General features: G+C 35.5%; 1 protein-coding gene across 2 annotated transcripts; it reads right to left on the bottom strand.

Annotated features, from left to right (window-relative positions):
- Positions 1–1,326: 1,326 nt before the first annotated feature.
- On the bottom strand, positions 1,327–20,432 carry LOC142853730 (cysteine-rich secretory protein 1-like). Of its 2 annotated transcripts, none has more exons than XM_075978911.1 (8): positions 20,326–20,432; positions 14,036–14,106; positions 11,236–11,352; positions 10,037–10,127; positions 8,038–8,183; positions 6,372–6,466; positions 3,171–3,259; positions 1,327–1,843 (listed from the first exon to the last, which is right to left on the bottom strand). In XM_075978911.1, exons 2-8 carry the CDS (start codon positions 14,102–14,104, stop codon positions 1,716–1,718), a joined length of 735 nt encoding a protein of 244 aa, XP_075835026.1. In that variant the 5' UTR covers positions 14,105–14,106; positions 20,326–20,432; the 3' UTR covers positions 1,327–1,715. The 2 variants fall into 2 exon arrangements, with proteins under 2 accessions (XP_075835026.1, XP_075835025.1); XM_075978910.1 differs by lacking the exon at positions 20,326–20,432 and adding an exon at positions 17,031–17,053.
- Between the last annotated feature and the right edge of the window lie 398 nt (positions 20,433–20,830).

The following is a 20,830-nucleotide window of genomic DNA, read 5'->3' on the forward strand; positions in this document are numbered from 1 at the left end:
AGGTAATTTCTCAATGAAAACTATAAAAGTCAGAAGAGCCTGCTGTGATGTATTTTACATTCTAAAAGACAATGAATGCCAACCTAGAGTATTGTTTCCAGAAAAACTATCTGAATAACTGAAAGTGAAAGGAACTATCCTCTTTCTTATGTGTCTGTAAGTCCAAGATTTGGTGTTTCCATGGAACACCACAGTTTTGCATGTTCCTTTCCTGTATGTACCTGTTTAATTTTTTATATCATTTGCTTGAATAGCCCAATTCGTCTGTCTTTTCTTAAAGTACTGATATTCTATCATCTTCTCCATACATTCTGCTTATTCGTCCCCTGAGTTTTGGTTAGTTTTTCAATTCTATCTTTTTTTTTCAGCTGGAATTCCCTTTAATGTTTCTTTCTCTTCCTGAACATAGTTATCAAATTTGAATTGTCTTCATAAATTTATTTTCAATATGTGTGTATATATGTACATATATTAGACATAAATCAAGAACTATTATTTTTATGCTACTTGAGATATTTCTTAATCTCTTCTTTAAGCTCCTCAAATTCCTTGATAAAATTTTATGTTTTAAAAGATTATTTTCGGTCCTGACATTCATTCTCATTGCAAAACATTTCTGCACAACTAGTGGATTTGGCATGGCAGGGCCATACTGTTGGAACTGTATAATTATGATTTTGCAGTGAGACCAGGGAATGTAGATTTTTTCATTGGATTTATGTCTAATGTTAGATTCTAGGGTATCTTAGAGTTGTCCCAGTGCACAGGATGTCTTAAGGTTGCGATTATGCAGGTCATCTAAGGTCCATGGGACTCATCAGTCTGTGTGGGCATAGAGGATGTATGATCTGAGCTAAGTCTGAAGGTTGGACATGGTACGCCAGGGTAGGGTCAGAAGTATTTGTCGAGTGAGCTCCATTATTGATTATCAACTGAGGTGTGTACTTATTAGTCAACTCTTGGGAAGGCTAAGAACCTTAATGTAAATAAAAATTAAGTAAGCGGTATCATGAATATTGTAGTACCATACTGAAATAAATAAACCACAAATCACCAATTCAAACAAGTGAGAGGGATTAATATGCAAATATTGAGATTTATTTAATTTTTAAAAAGAAACCAAGGTCAATGCAGTCATTTGAAAAAGCAAATTCTGTTCATGAAGTTACATTTTAAAAGGGTATGTGAAATACCTAACAATTAACATGCAAATTAAAGTTGTGAATTTGAAACACTAGCTCTGAGGAATGTGAAGAGTGGTAAATACTGAGAAGAAATCAAAGAGAGCTAATGCGCATTTGTTTTTGGAGCTAGTTAGCTAGGTAGAGCGAGGAGAAGTGAGTAAAAGCTACAGTGGAAGTATATGCTGTTTCTTTACTTCATTGTGTTCTGGGAAACTGATTATTGTTCCCAAGACAGAGTTTTAGTGACCTTAGTCATACAGACAAACTACATATAATCTTGGGTTTGAGTGAACTGCTTAAATTCATCACAGAATTCAGAGGTCAAGTCCCAAAGGTGTTACTGATTTTGTTATTTTAAAATATTTGGTTATAAATTATTTCTGCTAAATGAGATGATATAGAAAAAAATGAATCTTTACTGTTTGGAATCAGTTGAGTGTATTATACCTAGAATTTCCTGGTGGACTGTGACAAGACTAAGGTGGGGAGGAGGTTTTCCTGCACATGGCCCTGGTCTCGTGCACTAGAAATTTAATGAATTTTGTCTTCACAGAGGCATGAAGCTTTGCAGCCTTCTTTAGTCAGTTCATGTTCACAGGTTAGTGATGCTTTCAAAGATGGACAGTTAGAATAGTTATCTTCATAGAAACACCTGTTTGCTGAAAAAAAGAATAGAGATATTCATTACTTTGTTATTATTTTCTCTACCAACAGTGACAAAATAAAACATGAATGTGGAGAAAGGAATTGAGTAAATGGATGAATTTCCATTAAACTGAGGCTTTGTGGGATGCCTTTTAGTAGAGATGATATATTTCTTCACTCAAGGAAGGCTTAAGAAAACTACTTGAGTGATTCTTTGAGGAGCTGAGCTATTGAGAGTTGAGAAAGATGGCTCAGCAACTAGGAGTCTTTGTTCTTTTTGCAGAGAAACTGGTTTTGATTTTCAGCATCTACATGGTAGGTTACGGCCACCTGTAATTTCAGCTCCATGGAACCAAGTGTCCTCTTCTGTCTTTCATAATCATGGGGCCCAAATGTAGTATATATAAATATATTCCCGCATGTACACACAAATATTTATAAACATGAAATAAAGAGAAATATTTTAAAAAGAAACTCATTATTTAAAATGTCAGTCATTATGCAAGTAATTTTTAAACTTAAATACAGCTAATATTTAAACTCTATATTCTCAGCAAAACAAGTTTAATTAATATGTTCTAAAGCCACTGTATCTAGTAATGTCTTTATGTGAAAATACGGAAATGTATTATTATTATACGTACTTCCTCTCTCTGTAACTTATTTTCATAACATTTGCACTAATAACACAAAACTGACTTGTTCTGAATCTATATCATTGAAAGAGAAAAGCAATATACATAAGCGGTTCTTTGACTCAGCACACAATCACACACAGATGCCATGGCATACATGCATGTTCCTATACATATACAGAGAGAAATAAGTACACATTCACAAATAAATAAAAATGTAACACAAAATTCAAAGGATGATCTGGAGGACCTTAGGAATTTTTTGTGTTAAGTTTCTTGGTAGGCAAAGAACTGTAGTCTCTGTCTTCTTTCTCTGGCCTGTCGTGTGTTTTATTACCTCAACTACTTAGATTTGTATTGCTTTCTCTTCTTAAAATGCTAAACTTAAGATCTTATTAACCTAGGGAGAATAAGAAAATTCACTTTAAATTTTATTGAATTACACCCAAAGAAATATTTTCCTAGACTCCAATAGAAATAATACCAATACTGATGCAAGTATGCACTGGTTTTAGATGTTTCTTTAGACTACATAAAGTATCGTGTTTTTCAATGGCAAAAGTACACACACCATAAACAAAGGATTTTGTAATTCAAATAAATGATGCTAAGCACATTTTTGCCTCTCGAACATAAGGCCATGCTATGAAATCTTAAAACAGATTGTCATTTTATGTTGTTATATTTGTATCTTAATAACACTTACTGCACAGTCCATCGTCACAGTGATTAGGACAACTGCCACATTGTTCTCCTACTGTGTACGGGGTGTATAGCCTGTTCTGAAAATTACCGCTGAAATTGAAAAGCAAAATATAAAATATTTCATTTTTCTCTGTATACTCTAATGCTTGCATATATCACACACATATACATATATATACACATAAACATATATACGGATTGCTATTAAAATCTTTAGCTATGCCACATAAAAATCAAACATTGTCTAAGAGTATTCAGATGTAGATGTGAAAATAAGGGGATAATTGATGCCTTCACTCTTCAACCATGTTCTATTAACCTGAGCAACTGAAATACGATAAAAAAAAGACTCTAAAAGTTTAGAAACATTTTAATATAGAAACATTCTTTTCATTTCCTCATGAACCTGGAAAATTTCTAAGAGAGTGGAGCATAGGATGCTGCTTAGGTATAAAAGATGCTTTCTATAGAGACAGAAAAATGCTATGATAATCCCAGCACTCGGGAGGCAAAGGCAGGTGGATCTCTGTGAGTTTGAGGCCAGCTTGGGCTACAAGAGCTAGTTCCAGGACAGGAACTAAAAGCTACAAAGAAACCCTGTCTCGAAAATCCAAAGAAAAACGCTGATTCCTGATTCCTACAGTATGGGAGAGGTCCCCATGATGATGTGGTGAGGTTCAAGAATTTAAGCACAATAAAGTTTGGGATTTTCTGGAGGTAGCATGTGGGTATGAGACTTTTATGCTTATAAACTGAGAATGTTAATTAGAAAAACACTTTATAAAAACCATCTTAAAAGTGCAGTACTCTGATAGTGACAGCCTGTGCCTCGGGAGGATCATCACTTCACTGACTGGCATATGAAAATAGAGATGTCAGATTCTCCATTGCGCTAAGGGTGGCAGGGGTGTGTATGCATTCTCCAAGGACTTGCAGCAGACCCTTTCTTCTGTATATTGCTCTATATGTTTGAGCAATCTTAAAATGAAAAGTCATAAAGTGTTGTACAAGTTCTAGCACATGCTTCTCTTCATTATTCATCTGATCCTTCTAGGTGCCAGACTCCAGGTGCCTCTTATTTGACCAGACAGCTGGTAGAGTGCAATGGCTTCTTTCTTTGTATTTTTCATAAGGCCAAAAGAAACATTCTTGAAAATTCTTTGACGCCTTTCCTTTTCAACTGAGATGTCACACCATCTGTGTCACCCACAGACAGAGTAGAAATGAATCACTTAAAAGGCTTGATTTGAAAAGATTCTCAGACACGTGTTACATAAGTTTCTTATATTGAGAAGATACAAATAGACGCAGAGAGATGTCTCAGCAGTTAAGAGAGCACATGCCTCTTTTAGAAGACTTGGGTTTGGTTCCCAGCACCCACTTCAGGTGATGTACAACTGTTTATAATGCAGCCCCAGGGGATTTGATGCCTCTGGTCTCCATAGGCATCTGCATCTATGGGCACATACTACACACAAGGACAAAAATACATGCAGATGTAATTTAAAAAAAAAAATTTTGGTTTGTCGAGACAGGATTTCTCTGTAGCTTTAAAGCCTTTCCTGGAATTAGCTCTTGTAGATCAGGTTGGCCTTGAATTCACAAAGATACACCTGTTTCTGCTTCCTGCGTTCTGGGATTAAAGGCGTGAGCCACCACCACCCAGCTAATTAAGAAAAATTAGGTTAACATACAGATTATGAACATATATTTGTTTTTTCATGGGAAAGTTTTAAAGAGCTTCCATCAAAGAAGGGAAGTGAATTTCTGTCTTTAAAATTAAGTTTCACTGAACATGATTTTTAGAATTTTTAGTAAATTTGAGGAGAAAAGAATTAAGATTTTAGCTTTCTTAACTGTTGGAAATATATTAAAGACTTCTAAAAGAGCCTTTGAAGTTTAAGATTTAATAAATTCTTACAGGTATAAGGTAGCAATATGGGGCTGGAAAGAAGGTTCAGTGGTAAGAAATTTTGGTGTTCCTTTGGAGAATCCAAGTTTGATCGATCCCCAATAACCATATCAAGTAGGTCATAATCACCTTTAACTTCAGGTCTATGGGATTCAATGCACTTTTCTGGTTTTGTGAGGTACTGTGCATATGCATTAACAAAGCAACAAAAATAAGATTGAAAAAATAATAATTAGGCTACTCATTATTATGATTTTGCAAATATATAACACTCTTGGTAATTTTTACCCTCGGCAGCTTAAATAGCACTATCTAATACTATGAAAGCTAGTCTGCAGAAAGGAAACTTCTAGCTGGATGCTTCCAACTCCTGTGTCTGAAGTTGATGATGTTTATAGCAATAGACTCTTATTTTCAAGTTCAGGGAGGCAACCAGGGGTGACAGCCAAAGGCTATATAGAAAAGAAGATCAAGTTTTCTTTAGGGAAGAAACTCTTGATAGGGTATCCAGTCCCAAGTTGTCAACCCTAAACACTTGCACATAAGAGCAACTGTAAATGGACTTGGTGATATTGTGTGTATTCATGTTTTGACATGTGTGTGTGTGTGTGTACAGATGAAATCATGACTTTTGGAGAAGGTGTGAAGGAGAGGAAGATTTGAAGGAGGATAGGGAAGTGTGAAAGTGACTGAAATATAGTACTTCTATATGAAATTCTCAAAAGCAAAAGCAATAAATTAATTTTTTTCTTTTTGGATTTTTCAGAAAAGGGTTCACCGTGTTGCCCTGACTGGTCATGGATTCACAGAGATCGGACTGTCTCTGTCCCCCAAGTACTGGGACTAAGGTGTGAAACACTACTGCTGCTCAGCAACTAAATTTTAAAAAGGTTATATGACAACTTATAAAATCAGGGATAGGGTCAGCTTAATTAGAAGGACCACATCACTAATCTGCGTCATTCACTCATGCTCATCCCTTGTCTATATTAAAAGTTTGCTTTGTAGCCTCCAAACACAGCACAAACTGAAAATATGAGCTTCATAATCCCTGTATTATGTGTTTAGGAAACAGCCATAGGGGGGAAGAGAAATCATTTCCAAAGGAAAGGAAAAGCTTCTGAGTGTGATTCATGAAGCTGCTGAGTTATACATTTCAAAGATACAGTTATATAACTTCCAACTCTAAATAATATTTAAGGTTTATTTCCCTCTCATGTGAAAAATATATTCTTAATTTGTTTTGAAACTATGATCATTAAAAAATGTCAAATTGAAGTGGATACTTACGGAGAACAATATTGACAAACGTAGTAATATTTCAATGGCTTGTTAGGGCACTCAGCGAATCCACATCCAACTTGGTGAGTGGTATTCCAAACTACCTATATACCCAGAGATAAAGACAAGGCACATGTCAGAGAGAAAAATAATGTAGAAAAACAAAGAGAAAATATAAATTTAAAGCATTGATGTTCTACTTGGTTTCTAGAATCCTTTTGGGCATATTTAAATTATTGAATCAATTTACAGATGTTAAAACAGCCTTAATGGGCTGATGTTGGTCAGCTCGTCTGGCAAAATTATAAGGAAGCACCCAGTGGAATTTATGGAGGCTGACAGTAGCTTCAGCTCCTTCTCAGAGAAGCTGTTCTTTACTATCTTTGGCAGTTTCCAAGATGATGAGGATGCAGATGGCTGGGCTGAGGCCAGGAAGCTTCATGGCACAATGAAAAGAATAAAAGAATCTACAGACACCAGAGGACCTTGGTATGATGTGGAATTTCTCTGACGCTGCTTCCAACCCTTCAGGATTATGAAAATAGACAGCAAGGGGGTAACCTGGATATCAGGTCAACTCCTGGTCAGACATCAAATTGACCATGATGCTGTTGCTGACTACCTTGAAGGTACGTACACTGAAGTGTTTTCCAAAAACAAGTGTCCTGTGCCCATAGAGCATTGACCTTGAGAGATGAACCAGAACCTCCTCTCAGCTTCAAAAAGAGGCTGTCTAGTTTGGTACTAAGCTGTGGCCATGAGTATCGTCCTCTCTGTGTGGGCAGAAATAGTGGATGACTTACAAGCCTTGCTGGTCCAAGCCTGGTGGAAGCCTGCTATGCAGTAACAATAAATATATCCAAGATGTGTATGGTGGGTGCTCCTATGTAGAGATGTGTTCTTGAATTTCCTGGCTCCTATTTGAAACTGTGCTTCAACTCAAGTCTCAGTCTACAGGATCTGATTAGGCCATGAATTTTGAGTTGCCCCTGCCTATACCACATCTGGATATTTGGATATTTTCTCCATGCAGCCAAGCAGGATCACCACATCACCTTCTCCCCTAGGTTTGACAAACCTTTTTTGAGAGTGGACAGGATAGAGGCATAATCCCGTAATTCTTGCTTAAAGAGCCACTTTGTGATGGGAAAGGGACCAGGGCCTGAGCCTGTATGTTCAGCAGGAAGCCACCTGGCAGGGTTTCTGGTAACAAAACTCCAGGATATACATTTCCCCTTTTAACTCGGGAGCCATACAAAGCTGATGCGCAGCCTTGCCAAAGTCTGTATAAGTGCCTGAGAACACAAGGCATTACCTTTGTTTGGGGGCTGGAGTCAAGAAATGAGGTTTAAAAAATCAAGTATATTCCCTTACAAAGGTTAGATAAGCCATTGAAAGATGGCAGCTCCAATAGCCAATGACTGTCAAGGCCAATGTATAACCAACCACACAAGATCTTTCCCAAGGGTATGTGGCTGGTGTGCACTCTCCCTATACCCCCTGAAAGTGGGAGACCAGTAGGAAGATAGAAAGTTCAAAGTCAGTCAGAGATACATAGTGAGACCCTCTCTCAAAGAGAAAATAAAAATTCTCTGCACTAAAATTCTGCCTTGCAATCAATCAAGTCATTAAATTTTTCCCTTGCCCAGCACTAATAGAAAGTACCTTTTCTTACCTGAGTATAATGTCCAACTACTGCACCCGGTGTTTTTGGCCCTGAACCAAACTTAAAAACTTTGTTTTCATCATACCAGCTTTGGATGGCCTTAGACCATGATGCTGAGTAAGATGCCATGAAGAGATTTTCACCGCATCTTAAGTCTATGGGAAAAAAATAGACCACTCATGAAGACAGCAATAGAGAAAAAAGAGGAGCACATACACACACACACACGTACACACACACGCACATGAATGGAATTCCTGTTCTTTAAAGACATTGTTTGCAGTTTTTTTGAATAACATAACAATCATGATTCAGAACTAATGAACTTTCAGATGAACAGTAGCCAGAGGTATCAACATGTTTGTGCTGAACACCATAAGCACTAATTATAAAAGTTTTTTCTTCAGTAGCTTCTCTCTTTGATCTCATTTATTCACACCTTAAATTTTCCATACGTGTGTGTATATGCACACGTATGTGTGCACGCACCCATGAGTGAGCCTCATGTAAAATAAATGTAAATTTGCAGTCATAGAGAAGACAAAGACTAACTCCTTCCATTTCTCTCCTGTACTAGCTAGAGATTTTTAAATAAACATTTTACATATTTATGATTATTCTTCTGTGTGAGCATTCTTTGCAGTCATTCTTTCAAAACTACAAGTCCAAAGCAAACAAAAAGAGAAGGAACTATATTTTTACAGTTTATAGGTTATGTCTTAACTAGAAAATTAATATTTTCTTCAGAGAATGGGAGAAAATATCTTTAACCCTAAAAAATAGTTTAGTGTTTTTACCAAGCTCTTTACTTTAAACATTTACTTTAAACTTTAACTGAATATTATGGTCTTTTAAATAAAATTTTAATCATTGTGTTATTAAATTAAGAATATCTAAGAGGTAAAATCTTGAAAAGAGGTGATTAATTTACTAGATTCAATTTGGAGAAAAAGATGATCATTTTTAATGATATTTATTTATTTACTAAAGATTTCTGCCTCCTTCCCCAATCAAGTCCCCCTCCCTCGTCAGCCAGAAGAGCAATCAGGGTTTCCTGCCCTGTGGGAAGTCCAAGGACCACCCACATCCATCCCCTATCATACAACAAAAGTATATGCTCAACTATGTTCATAGCAGCATTGTTTGTAATAGCCAGAACCTGGAAACAACCTAGATGCCCTTCATTTTTAATGTTTTAAGAAATATTTTATCTCATTACCCATTTATTTATTTTGTAATCATTTTACACTTCCTTATGTGAACATTATGTTTCATAGTTTATTTTTAATTTAACATAATATATCCTTTAGGTACTCAGAGTGTACAGATAAAATACTGAGTTAAAATATGGAAATTATGATTTCAGAGGCCAGGGGAAATGACTTAGCATGTAAGAGCATGCCTTACTGATTCAGGAGACTTGAACCCAACTCATAGCATCCACACTGGATAACTTACAACCGCCTGTGATAGCAACACTGTATCCACCTGTGACCTGTAAGCATCAGAGGATCTGACACCTTCTTCTGGCCTCTAGAAGCACTTTTACATACGTACACACGTGCATAAATACACAGAGACACACTTGCACATAAATTAACAAAGAGTGAAATAAGAGATTCCAGTTTTAAATTTCCTTTATAAGATCTTAATTAGTAATTATTTTCATCCAGACTTTGGTTCGAGTCTTCAAAACAGAGAAAGCAATGATCCAGACCTTGTTTCACTTGTGATCTGGTCACAAAAAGCAAAGCTGGCATCATGAAAGACAGTTTCTGTAAAATATAAAACATCCAAAAAGCACAGAACAGAGCCTTTCAGAAATACTTAACATTTCTTTATAAGGCAGAGATACTTAACTTTTTTAAAAGGCAGAGATACTTAGATTTTTTTGAAAGGCAGTGTCAGAATAGGCATTTATTTACAACATTTTTTAGCATGATGTCATAAAATGGGCTTTCCTGTGTTTATTCTCTATTTATTTATAAGTGATTTTGAATATACATACCTTTGATAGTCCTGGATTCTTGAGGACTATGTTGATGAGTGCACTTGTCTGCCCAGGCCTGTGCATTTTTTTGGGCCTCTTCGTTCCACTCCTAAAGATTAAAAGGAAAGAAAAAAGCCATGTGAAAACTCAGACCTCAGAGTCACATGATCTTTGCAGACAAGCTGATATGAGTGCTTTAATCATTGCAAAAAGGTAGGCACCTTCAGACTGTCATCAGAATCAATATATAATGTAGGATATATCTGAATTTTTATGTAGCATATACATTACCAACTCTCATTACAACATTTATAAATCAGTTTATTTTTGCATATTTTCCTCCCCCATCTTCCTGATCCTGCCTATCCTCGCATTCCTGCCCTCCCGCCTTTAACCTTCCTTTGAGGTCACACATGTTCTATTTAGTTCTTACTGTATCTGCTATAGTCCATGTCTACCCTCTCTTGATCTTCTTGGTAGTTTCATAATCTATGTCCAAAGTTACTTCGAACTTCTATGTGACCCTTTCTGTACCAAATGAATACAAGGAGTCTGTCTTCCTAAGGTCATTAAAAATACTAAAATATTGAATGGTCTGATGACTTGCTGAAATCACAACAGGATCTCTTAAAGACTTTGAATACTTATTGTACTATGAGTAGCACTAACTATGTGGTGCCTCATAAATCCTAGTTTCATTCTATTCCCTCATTGAATGAATTGAAGAGACATGTGCACTTTGGTTCTTAATCCAGAACAGCAGACTATTTAGATAAAAGTCATTGAAACTTAAAGGAGAGATGGTCTGTCCCGAGATTAAGAAAACAAGAACATCTACCAAAATAACATAGTGGATTTTCACTACAGACCAAAGTCAAAAGATTTGATTTTTAACTCTGTCACTATAATTGTTGTAGCACCACATTATCAATGAGTTACTGTGATGAAAGAAACTTAGTAAATTCTACTCTGATCAAGCACAGCTAAAGACACAAACTAAGCTCAATCTCTACGTTGATGCTCACAAACACACACACACACACACACACACACACACAAGTAAACATGCTCATAAGCAAAGCAACGAATACTTTTTTGGTTAAAAAGAGATGCTAGAATAGAGCCAGACCCTCCTGAAGCACACAGGAGAAGCCAAGTGCTATCTGCAGGTTCCAAACATAGCTCTTCAGATGCAGTGTCCTGTTGTGAGCCCTCACCATCTTCAGTAAGTCACTACCAGGTGGATCAACCTTTCGTCTCAGTTCATTGTGTTTGTTTACAATCTCTTCTTGGGTTGACTCATTATCAGTTGACAAATCCTCAAGGACTTGATTCTAAAGAGAAATAAAAATAAAGTCACATTAGTGTCTGTTAAAGTTGTACAAAAAGCTGACTAAGTTGGATAAGATAAATGAGGGTCTTTGTTAAAGGACTCATGAAAATGTTAGCCATTAAATCTTCATAATTAATGTTAAGAAAATCTATGACATTTTCATAAGAAATACTTTAAACAGAAATTTTGAGACTATAAAAGAATTCATCACATGTCAAAGTAAAAACTTTTCTGAGGATACCTAAAAATGTCCATATTGATTTAAGAGAGCTGTAATGACAGCCATACACAGTAGAGAAACTTAACTCATTCAGACTCAATTATATTGTAGCAAGAAAGTGTTCAGGAAGAAGACACATAATAGATTATAGATCTTAGTAAGCAATAGCCATCTTACCAGGAGTTTGGATGTTTGTGAGATAATGTGTAGGCCCCAGACCTAGTACAATGTGTGCATTCAACATTTTATTACAATAAGAGAATTTTATATGTGACAGAATTTTGTGGTCAGTCTCCAGACAGGTTTATCTAATATCCATTTAAATTTGGAGACAATGAGTTCCTGAAAACAGTTGAATATTTCTGACTTAATGCTTCAGTGAACAGAAATAAGCCAGCTAAGTTAACTCAGATGCTAATATTTAAATTTACATTTTTTTTTTCTGTGCGGGACAGGAGAATGTAATGATATTATGTGAGTTGACAGAGATGTAAGAGCCATTTTTTTTGGTAGAAACATACTCCAAAATGTACAGTTTTATAGGGAAGAGCAAGATGTTACAGCATAATTATTGATGGACACACCCTCATATATATTTTATCTTCCTGCTGGGAGAAGTTGTTTCTCCTTCCTACAGTACTTACTCCCACAAAACTCTGCAGACATGGCACCATGGATCTAGCCACACTGCAATGCCAGTGTCTGCTACATGTCCATTTCTCCCTAATATTTTATGTTCTGAAGGTGGGTGTAAGGTACCTCAGGTGGATGCTAGAAACCAAATCGTCCTCTGCAAGAGTAGTAAATGCTTTTGTCCCCCAAGCTACCTCTCCAGGCCCTCTCCCCAAACATTCCATTTTGACCTGAAAACATACTTAAAGTTGTTTTATTTCTAAAGACAAAATATATAGCTTCTGAGCTTATTATTTTCTGCTTGTTATCCTACCTTCCATGGAAAATAAAAATTCCACCAGACAATAAGTGTGCTTATACAGGCAGTGGTACAGATTAAAAATAAAAACATACTGGAAACACTGAAATGTGAGAAAAATTGTTAGAGGGTTTATACTGGATAGGTGATAGGACCTAATAATTACAACACCAGAAAGCAAAGCCAAGAGGAACAACAGTAAGTGACAGCTGGAGAGGAATCAGTTGTTCATGGCAGCTCTCAAAGAAGCCTTCATTCCTAAAAGAGGACTCTGAATATCCCTGCTATTTGGATCTCCACAATTTATAAAGAAGTACCAGTAGACCAAAGAGAGAGGGAGAGAGAAGGGAAGGAGAATAGATGATTCAAAAGTGCCATAAACCACTAATATTTTTTAAAAAAGAAACTGGGAATGTCAACAGGTTGAAAGAACACCTAGATAACAAATGGTTTCAAGATTGCTAATTTGTTTATTGTAACAAAAGACATATAACTTATATTTAAAAACAGGTTTACCCAGTTACTGGCACTCCCTACTCTTGAGGAATTCTAATAGTCTCCAGTGCAGAGGCCAAAGAAGTGTATGAAGGCTACAGCAATGCCCAATCCTCCTAATTTTATTAGATTTCTAACCAAAAGGAGAGTAACTTTGCTGGCCCTACACACTCGATCATGAAAGAAGATGACTGAACCGTATCTGCGATTACCTAAACGTAAGAACAGATTATAAATAATTGCTATTTGCCTCATGTACAAATTTATTGTTTCCATAGTAGACGTACTTAACATCTCTGGTGTGTTAAGTGTGTGTGTGTGCATTGCGATGATCAAACCCAGGGATTTGTGAATTCTGAGCAAGTGTTGCTAGGCATCATCATCGTCTCAATCCTAGCAAACTTTTAAAATTGTAAATGTAGTTATAATTTTCTCAAACACTATCTATGAAAGTTACATACAGATATGAGTAAGTTGAAGCCATGCTAAATTTGAATATAATATCAGTTGTCTATAAGGACCTCATTGAAATGGATTAAAGAAAATAATAACAGCTCATGGAACAGAAAATTTAAGAAATCAATCCACAGATATGAAAATTCCAATACAAATATAACTCAAATATCATGTGTAATTTTAATTTCTTGAACTCATTAAAAAGAAAAAAGTGTTTTAAATTAATATCAATATTTCTACTTAAAAACTATAACAAAAATACAATTTAAGTGACATTGAATCAAAATGTATTATATTTGCATCCAGCCCAATCTTCGATATCTACTTTGTGTGATAAATGTATGCCTGTTTCATTCATGTGCACCATGACCATAACCTCTGTTTAATATTAACTTGTACTTGGGGCTACAAGGTCATTCGACATAGTTTTAAAAATAGTGTCAACTGCTCTAAACTATCAATGAATACTTTGAGACTTACTCCACACTCTGGCTTTTTATAGTTTTAAAGAGTGGTCTGATAGCTTCCTAGCCTTCATCGTTGCCTAAAATGTTCTGAGAGGATATTAAACCTTACCCATACCTCATAGTTATCTTGAAGGGATAGGGGCAAAATAGCAGCCAGGAACAACAACAATGGGAATGATGTCATGTCTAGAAAACAAAGAGGAGAAAAAGACCAACATTACTATGTTTAGTACAGTGGGTTCTGAGTGATGCAGAATATATGGAGGAAGTAATGGGCTCCATACCCCAGATTTACTACCACTATAGCAAGAAGGACCTACTATTTATATCATCCAAATGATAATAAAATCAGCTCAAGAGGACTGAAGCGCCCCCACCCCCATGCAATAAAGAACAAATCAAAGAGCCTAAGTGACACCCCCGCCCCAAGCAGGCACCTATGATGGCTCTGAGTAATTAGCTTCTCCTCCCTCTGTCACACTCTAATTTATGTAGGTCCTCTCATGGGATTCTAGGAATTTAGGAATTCTTCCTCTTTTTTTTTTTCAAGAGTAGCAAAAGCTCTCATCTATCACCTTGATAGGATACTACTATGACATGATTAACCCTTGTTGGATATTTTAAGATATGCCAACTCCATTATATAGTGTTTGTTTGTTAATCATTCATTCAAAGTTTTTATTTTGTTGTCTTTTTGAGAAAAGATGTCACTATCTGGCCCAGTGTAGCTTCAAACTAACAAGTTTGCCTGAGAGTCTCAAGTGCTGAGACATATCTGTACATTACCAAACACAACTCTATCATTTTGGTTAACTCAAGGGCCTTAGTGTCTTAATACATTTTACATTTGCTATCAAAGTCTGATCAATAATGCCAAGACTGAACCTGCATACCTTAAAGTCTCATCATCGTATTTTATATATAATGGTAAATGTATGAAAATTTAAAGCCATGTTCAAAAATTGGGAAAAACAATTTAAATAATTTGGAATGCAGTCTCTTATTAAAGGTATTAAGTAAAACACACACACACACACACACACACACACACTTGGATGTGTGCCGGTATGAAAGTATTTGTGTAAATATGCATGTTCAGACATTGGGAGTCCTTAAATGCTCTCTATCTTCTAAGTTGACACGGGATCTGTCAGGGGTCCCAAAGCTCACTAGTTCAGTTAGTCTGGCTACACAGCTTGCTCTGGGTATTCTCCATCTATGCCTTCTGCCTGCACTGAAACTTTTAGCATGTGGTCACACCATCTGGCTTTAAAATGGATTCTGGTGATTTAACTCCGCACCCATGTTTGCATAGCAAGTGCACACTCTACTGAGACAAAGTACCAGCACCTACAGCTTGCTTTTAACGATTTTTCCTAAGGAGTGAGAAAATTTTTCCTTACTCTACAATGAATAAAGGTCTATGTAGATAAGATACAGTGCATGAATAGATAATTTTCACGGTACTTTCCAAAGCAGTCTTTACCCTAATCCAGGCACACAAAACAACATAGACTATGTTTGATATCACTTGTTACATTACTCTCTATGAGCTTCCTTTAAAACTCATAAAAACCTAGTAGGCAGATACTGTGACTCAATATCCCACTTACATATGAGCAATCTCAGTATTAGAGATTTAATACTGAGGTGTCATGAGAATTCAGGGAACACAGCTGAAACGTAAACACCGTCTCTGTGGCTTCAAAGCCCTAAGCTCCTAGAGACAGAGACTGAGGTGCTTTACAAGATTATGCGCACCAGGAAACACGTCAATCAAACCCCAGCAGAGGTATGTGGGGGTGAATGCTTTACAGGAAGAATCACATGATAACCAGTCATATTCTCCTGAGTATTGCCTGCAATATTTTCTAAATTCCAATGAAATGTGTAATCTTCACTTAGCTTGCTTTGCTAAGTGAATCTATGAAGCAGTCAATGCAGAATATAAATTCTACAAGACTGTTAAATGTCACTATTGACATGATCTGAACAAATGTCATGTAAGGACAACAGTCTTGTCAGTTCTTGAAAAGTATTCTTTTTTTTTCTTTTCATTTTCCAAGAAACAAAACCCCTGCATCCTTAAATCTTCTGGGCAGTGGCACTGGAATTCAGAACTGTGCCTGATCTACAATACTTGAAATTTCTGGCACTCATTTATGCAATTTGCCAGTGCCTTTTATAAAATGAACTATCGCACCTCAAGGGTTGCCACAGTACACTCTATAATCAATAGATCTCAGGATTGACACTTATCATAACCTTGACTGCTTTTGATACAACATCAGGAGTTTTGCACATTGGAATGCACTATAGCTTCTGATGTCAACTTGCTGAGTACAAAGTTTAAGCATTTGGGGAAAGGCATCAATATATGCCCTTGGGGATTGCAATCTTCTCCAGTGTCATATAATTCCATTTTTATTGACATTAAGTAGTATCATAATATCTTAATATTCTCCAGAAAAATTTCTTGTCTGCACCAAACACAAATACCTATGAGGGAAACTGCTTTGTCATATAAGATATACACATATTTTATACATGTAAAAAACTACAAGCAACTTTAGTCTATTTACCTATAATGAGAAAATTAAAGTGTTTCATTTTTTGCTTGTCTTGAATGTATTTATGAACCAGTTATATATTCTTCTGATGACCACCAATAACACATTTATTTCAAGTTCAGTGCTATAAGGTTGATTTTGCAAATGTAAATTTGTGAGGAAGCCTAACTTCTCACCTAAAATCTAACAATATTTGCATCAGTGCACAGAAAATTCATTGCACGTATAAATCATAGTTCTAGTAAAGATACCTCTAACACAACTACTTTGAAACGCCATAGGCATTATTTATGATTGTAGAATAAAAAAATCATTCCCACATCTTTGTTAAAAGTCTATCCAGGAAAAAAAAATAAGGAACTTAAATCATGTATACTTAGCTTTACAAGACTAAATAAAAACAATTGTTCTTAATAAGATTATCAGTACGGTTCAACAACAATCCAGATGCAAATTATTAACTAAAAAATTTTGCTGCTGATGTGTTATAAAGGCGTTGGCATAAAGAGATTCAGCTTAAAATAAAGGAGTGTTACTTACTGCTGGTATCCGAGCAGAATGAGGTGTTTATCCTGCTGGAAGAAAAAACTGATGACAGACAAGAGTGGGAACTGTCTATATGTACTCTACCTATTTCCTGTTTTGTCACAATGTGGTTGGACAAGCACACCTTGGTTAACAAGGTATGACACAGGATCTGTCATGCTAGATTTTATAGTTGGTCATCTAACTGAAATTTTGACATCATACGGTGACTCTGCATATGGTTATTAGAAACAAATTAATAGAGAATTTTACTAGCTCTTTAGTGCTCATCTAGTGTTATAATGTATCTATATATTTTCAATAGATGCTTTGAAAGCTCTTAACCAATTCATTTTCATCTTATCAGAGCTGTATTTCTTTTATTGGGGCTGCAGAGGTGACTGAGTGGTTAAGAGTAACTTATGTTCTTACAGAGAATAATGAGTTCTCTTTCTTCCACCCATCTCAGCTGTCTCACTACTGCTTCTAACTCCAGCTAAGAGGACTTGACAGCTTCTGGTCTTCCTGAACAATTTATTCAATTATACCTCTACACAGGAACATATATATAATTTTAAAAAAATCATTCCCTTAAGATGTTCATGATCTTATACATCTCATGATCCCTGGAGAGTTCAAGATTCTTTCACAGAAATACAGAGCATGCATAACTAATTGCTGGGTAGTATTGCTTTGGAAAACAATTGTGTCTTTTTCCTTTGCAAATTCAATGTGATAGTGCCTTTCAGGGTATTTTGGCAAAGAACCCAAGAGCCCTATGATATTTTTAAGGTCCCTTGCATTAGCTTTATTTTCCAGTTGAATGAAGTTGAACACAACATTGAGCAATATATCAATTTTGTATCCTTTGATTTCGTAGATTCACACAATGTTTTATTGTTTTTAAGAATATTCCCACATAATAAAATTGAAGCAGGACAGATTAATGACAGAAAATTTCTTAAGCAATGATGTTGAGAATCTTTTTTGATAAATAAGTGAGAATAAATTAACCAAAATAATACATACATAGCACTGAGACACAGCTCTGCGATTTGTTGTCAATATACTTTTTCCTCATTTCTCACAACTTTGTTAGCCTTTCTTCACTGACAATATTACAGCAAATGTTAATTCTTAATGACTCATGTTTCCTAATTGTATACCCCAGAGAATCTACAGTTTTCTATTTGGCTGGGAAGTTAAATTGGTAAACTGATTCTTTGTACTATATTTATATTTATTATATTTCATTTGTATGCTAATAAAACTTGTAACTCGGTACATGTGATTTGCTGAGGAAGCATAATTCAGCAAAAAGCTGTATGGAAGGGAATGAATCTAGACAGGGGATGTCCAAAATCTAGACAGCAATAGGCGTTTAGGTGAAATCTAGTTTATTTCAACCAAAATGATTAATGTTCTAAACAATCCCTTCAAAACATACATTTTAGATTTACAGCTCTATGGGATCATATATGACAACTCAATTTATGTGTACAAGATGAAATGATAAAAATCAAGGTATTTAACTGTGATTTATGACTTCGTGTTTTCACCTTGTAGTTTGCATCTCCTAGTTGTCTGTAATTTATCTATCAAGTCATCGTGGTGACCCCTTTGTATGCCATAGGAAATCGGAGATTATTATTTTTTCTGTGTTTTGAGACATGTTCTCTTCTACCTCTCTCTCTTCTACTATACACAATTGCCTTTGAGAGTTGTTGCTCTATATTCAAATTGCTTTTTCCCTTAACCAATATCTCACACATTTAAACAGATTCTGTGACATTGCAATGAATAGTTGGTATACTAAGACATGGTTTCAACAACAGACATTTGTTACTAAACAAAATAAATAGATGATAGATAGGTAGGTAGGAAGGTAGGTAGGTAGGTAGATAGATAGATACATAGATACATAGACAGATAGATGATCAGAAATTATTTTCTAGTTCTGTCACTCAGCATCTAGGAAGTGTACTGCAGGACAATCTAACATGTATATACTGGGAGTAATAGCAGATTTCTTAATATATATATAAATATCCAGTGGATTTTCTGGCACAGTTTTACCACTCATTTTGTTCATCATGTATAAGTGAGTCAGGGCCATTTCATGTATTGATTAAATATGTATTCTAAATGATGAAGAAGTAATTTTTATGTTTACAACTTTTGAAATACATCAAATTATGTTCATTAAACAGACCCAGCAGTAAGTCCTTTCTTTTAGTGGTTGATAAACTTCTTCAAGATACAAGATAGGTTTAAGTGGCTATCCCACTATATCACCTTCGTCCTTTTTCCCTAGTAAGTTTGCAAAGCTGTAGAGATAAGCACAGTGTGAATGATATTCTTTTCTGTATTTTTCAGTACATAGAAAATTTCTCTTAACTATTTCATGAAAAAAGACCCATAGTTTTACCCATTTTGTAATTTGTTGTTAATCTTTGATCTTAACTTTTATAGCTTTATGTTCTCTTGTGTGCTAGTTTTAGAACAGTCAGGAAGAAATTTAGGGACCCTGAAGGAAACAAATGCTACTTTCTGGAGAGATAAGTTCAAAACAGCTGTCTATTTAATAAAACCATATATGCATAGCCAACATATTCATTTAGAAATACAGACCTGAATGATTAAATCATGTCATATTGATTTTTTTCTTGTCTGCATATATTAAACTATAATAAATCATCGTAAATACCAGTGAGTAGATACATCTTCCCCAGAATGAGACTTCCTGGGAAGGAGGCACTTGTTGACCCATGGAAATCTCTTGATCAGGGCCAGAAATAAACACTGTTGGCCAACACATACAACATCTGAGTACAAAGTCTTCTCAGAATCCTTCTTTGTTCTGTGTTACCTCTTTGGTATAGACAAAGAGAATCAGGCATACTATGATATTTGCAGTGTTGTAAAAGAACATACCATAAAGGTAATGTTGAATAGTTAAGACATTTATCATATATGTAACTCACCCATTATCATATCCAAAGTTGAGCACAAAAATGTTTTAGGTATAGATATTGTATTATTGAATAAATAAATCAAGAAAAAATGAAAAAAAGAGGAGGGAAAAGTAGGCTAATTTAGAAGGGCAAGGAGAGAGAAGAGACAGTAAGACTTCTTTCTGAAAAAAGCTCTAAAGAACCATGTTATTTCATATATTTCTAAAATTACATATAATACATGTAAGTATATATAAATAATCCCATATATACATACATACACACAAAACTTAGATATGTCAATGAGGCTGATAATATTCTCTATAAGAACCATCTAAAAAAAAAAACTCCAGTACCTGATTAGAAAGTTCAGTTGAATTTTTGATCAGTGGAATGCAAGTAACTCTCAGAACAATACAGGTTATTTTGCTGTTGCCCTCCATTGCTGCCTAGATGTTAAAGGTAAGTCCCTCTTTCTGAAGACACCACATACTTCTGATACAGGACTCTGTCTGAGCTGGCTCTGATCTGAAAGCTTCCTTCCAGAAGTTGCTATGCAAGATGCCAATAGAGAATAGCAATCAGTAGTCCTCATCAGCTGCTATGCCTATGAACCATAATGATGACAAGCGTGGTAAGATATCTATAAAGATGCAATAACAGCACTCTTTTGTTGGCTGTAACCAACAACTGTCGAGTTGGACTTAAAGATCCCTCACAAAGGGGTAAATGATGCTTGGTACTATAAGCCTAGCCAACTACCCAGGGCTAGTTAGGTCATGGATCTTAGAGAATTTACCATCACTTTACTAGACCAATATAATTCCTACTTTGAAAAAACACCATCTGCTCGAATTGTTC

This window comes from Microtus pennsylvanicus, chromosome 7, assembly GCF_037038515.1.
Source record: "Microtus pennsylvanicus isolate mMicPen1 chromosome 7, mMicPen1.hap1, whole genome shotgun sequence".
NCBI classification, from domain to species: domain Eukaryota; kingdom Metazoa; phylum Chordata; class Mammalia; order Rodentia; family Cricetidae; genus Microtus; species Microtus pennsylvanicus.

What these genes read in the sequence shown, in the direction of transcription:
- LOC142853730 (XM_075978911.1), bottom strand. Translation starts at nt 14,104, where the DNA reads ATGACATCATTCCCATTGTTGTTGTTCCTGGCTGCTATTTTGCCCCTA. An exon ending in GTAGTGACTTACTGAAGATG is followed by an intron (nt 10,128 to 11,235) that starts GTGAGGGCTCAC and finishes TTTAATCTTTAG; the next exon opens with GAGTGGAACGAAGAGGCCCA. An exon ending in CTGTGACGATGGACTGTGCA is followed by an intron (nt 1,844 to 3,170) that starts GTAAGTGTTATT and finishes TCTTTTTTTCAG; the next exon opens with CAAACAGGTGTTTCTATGAA.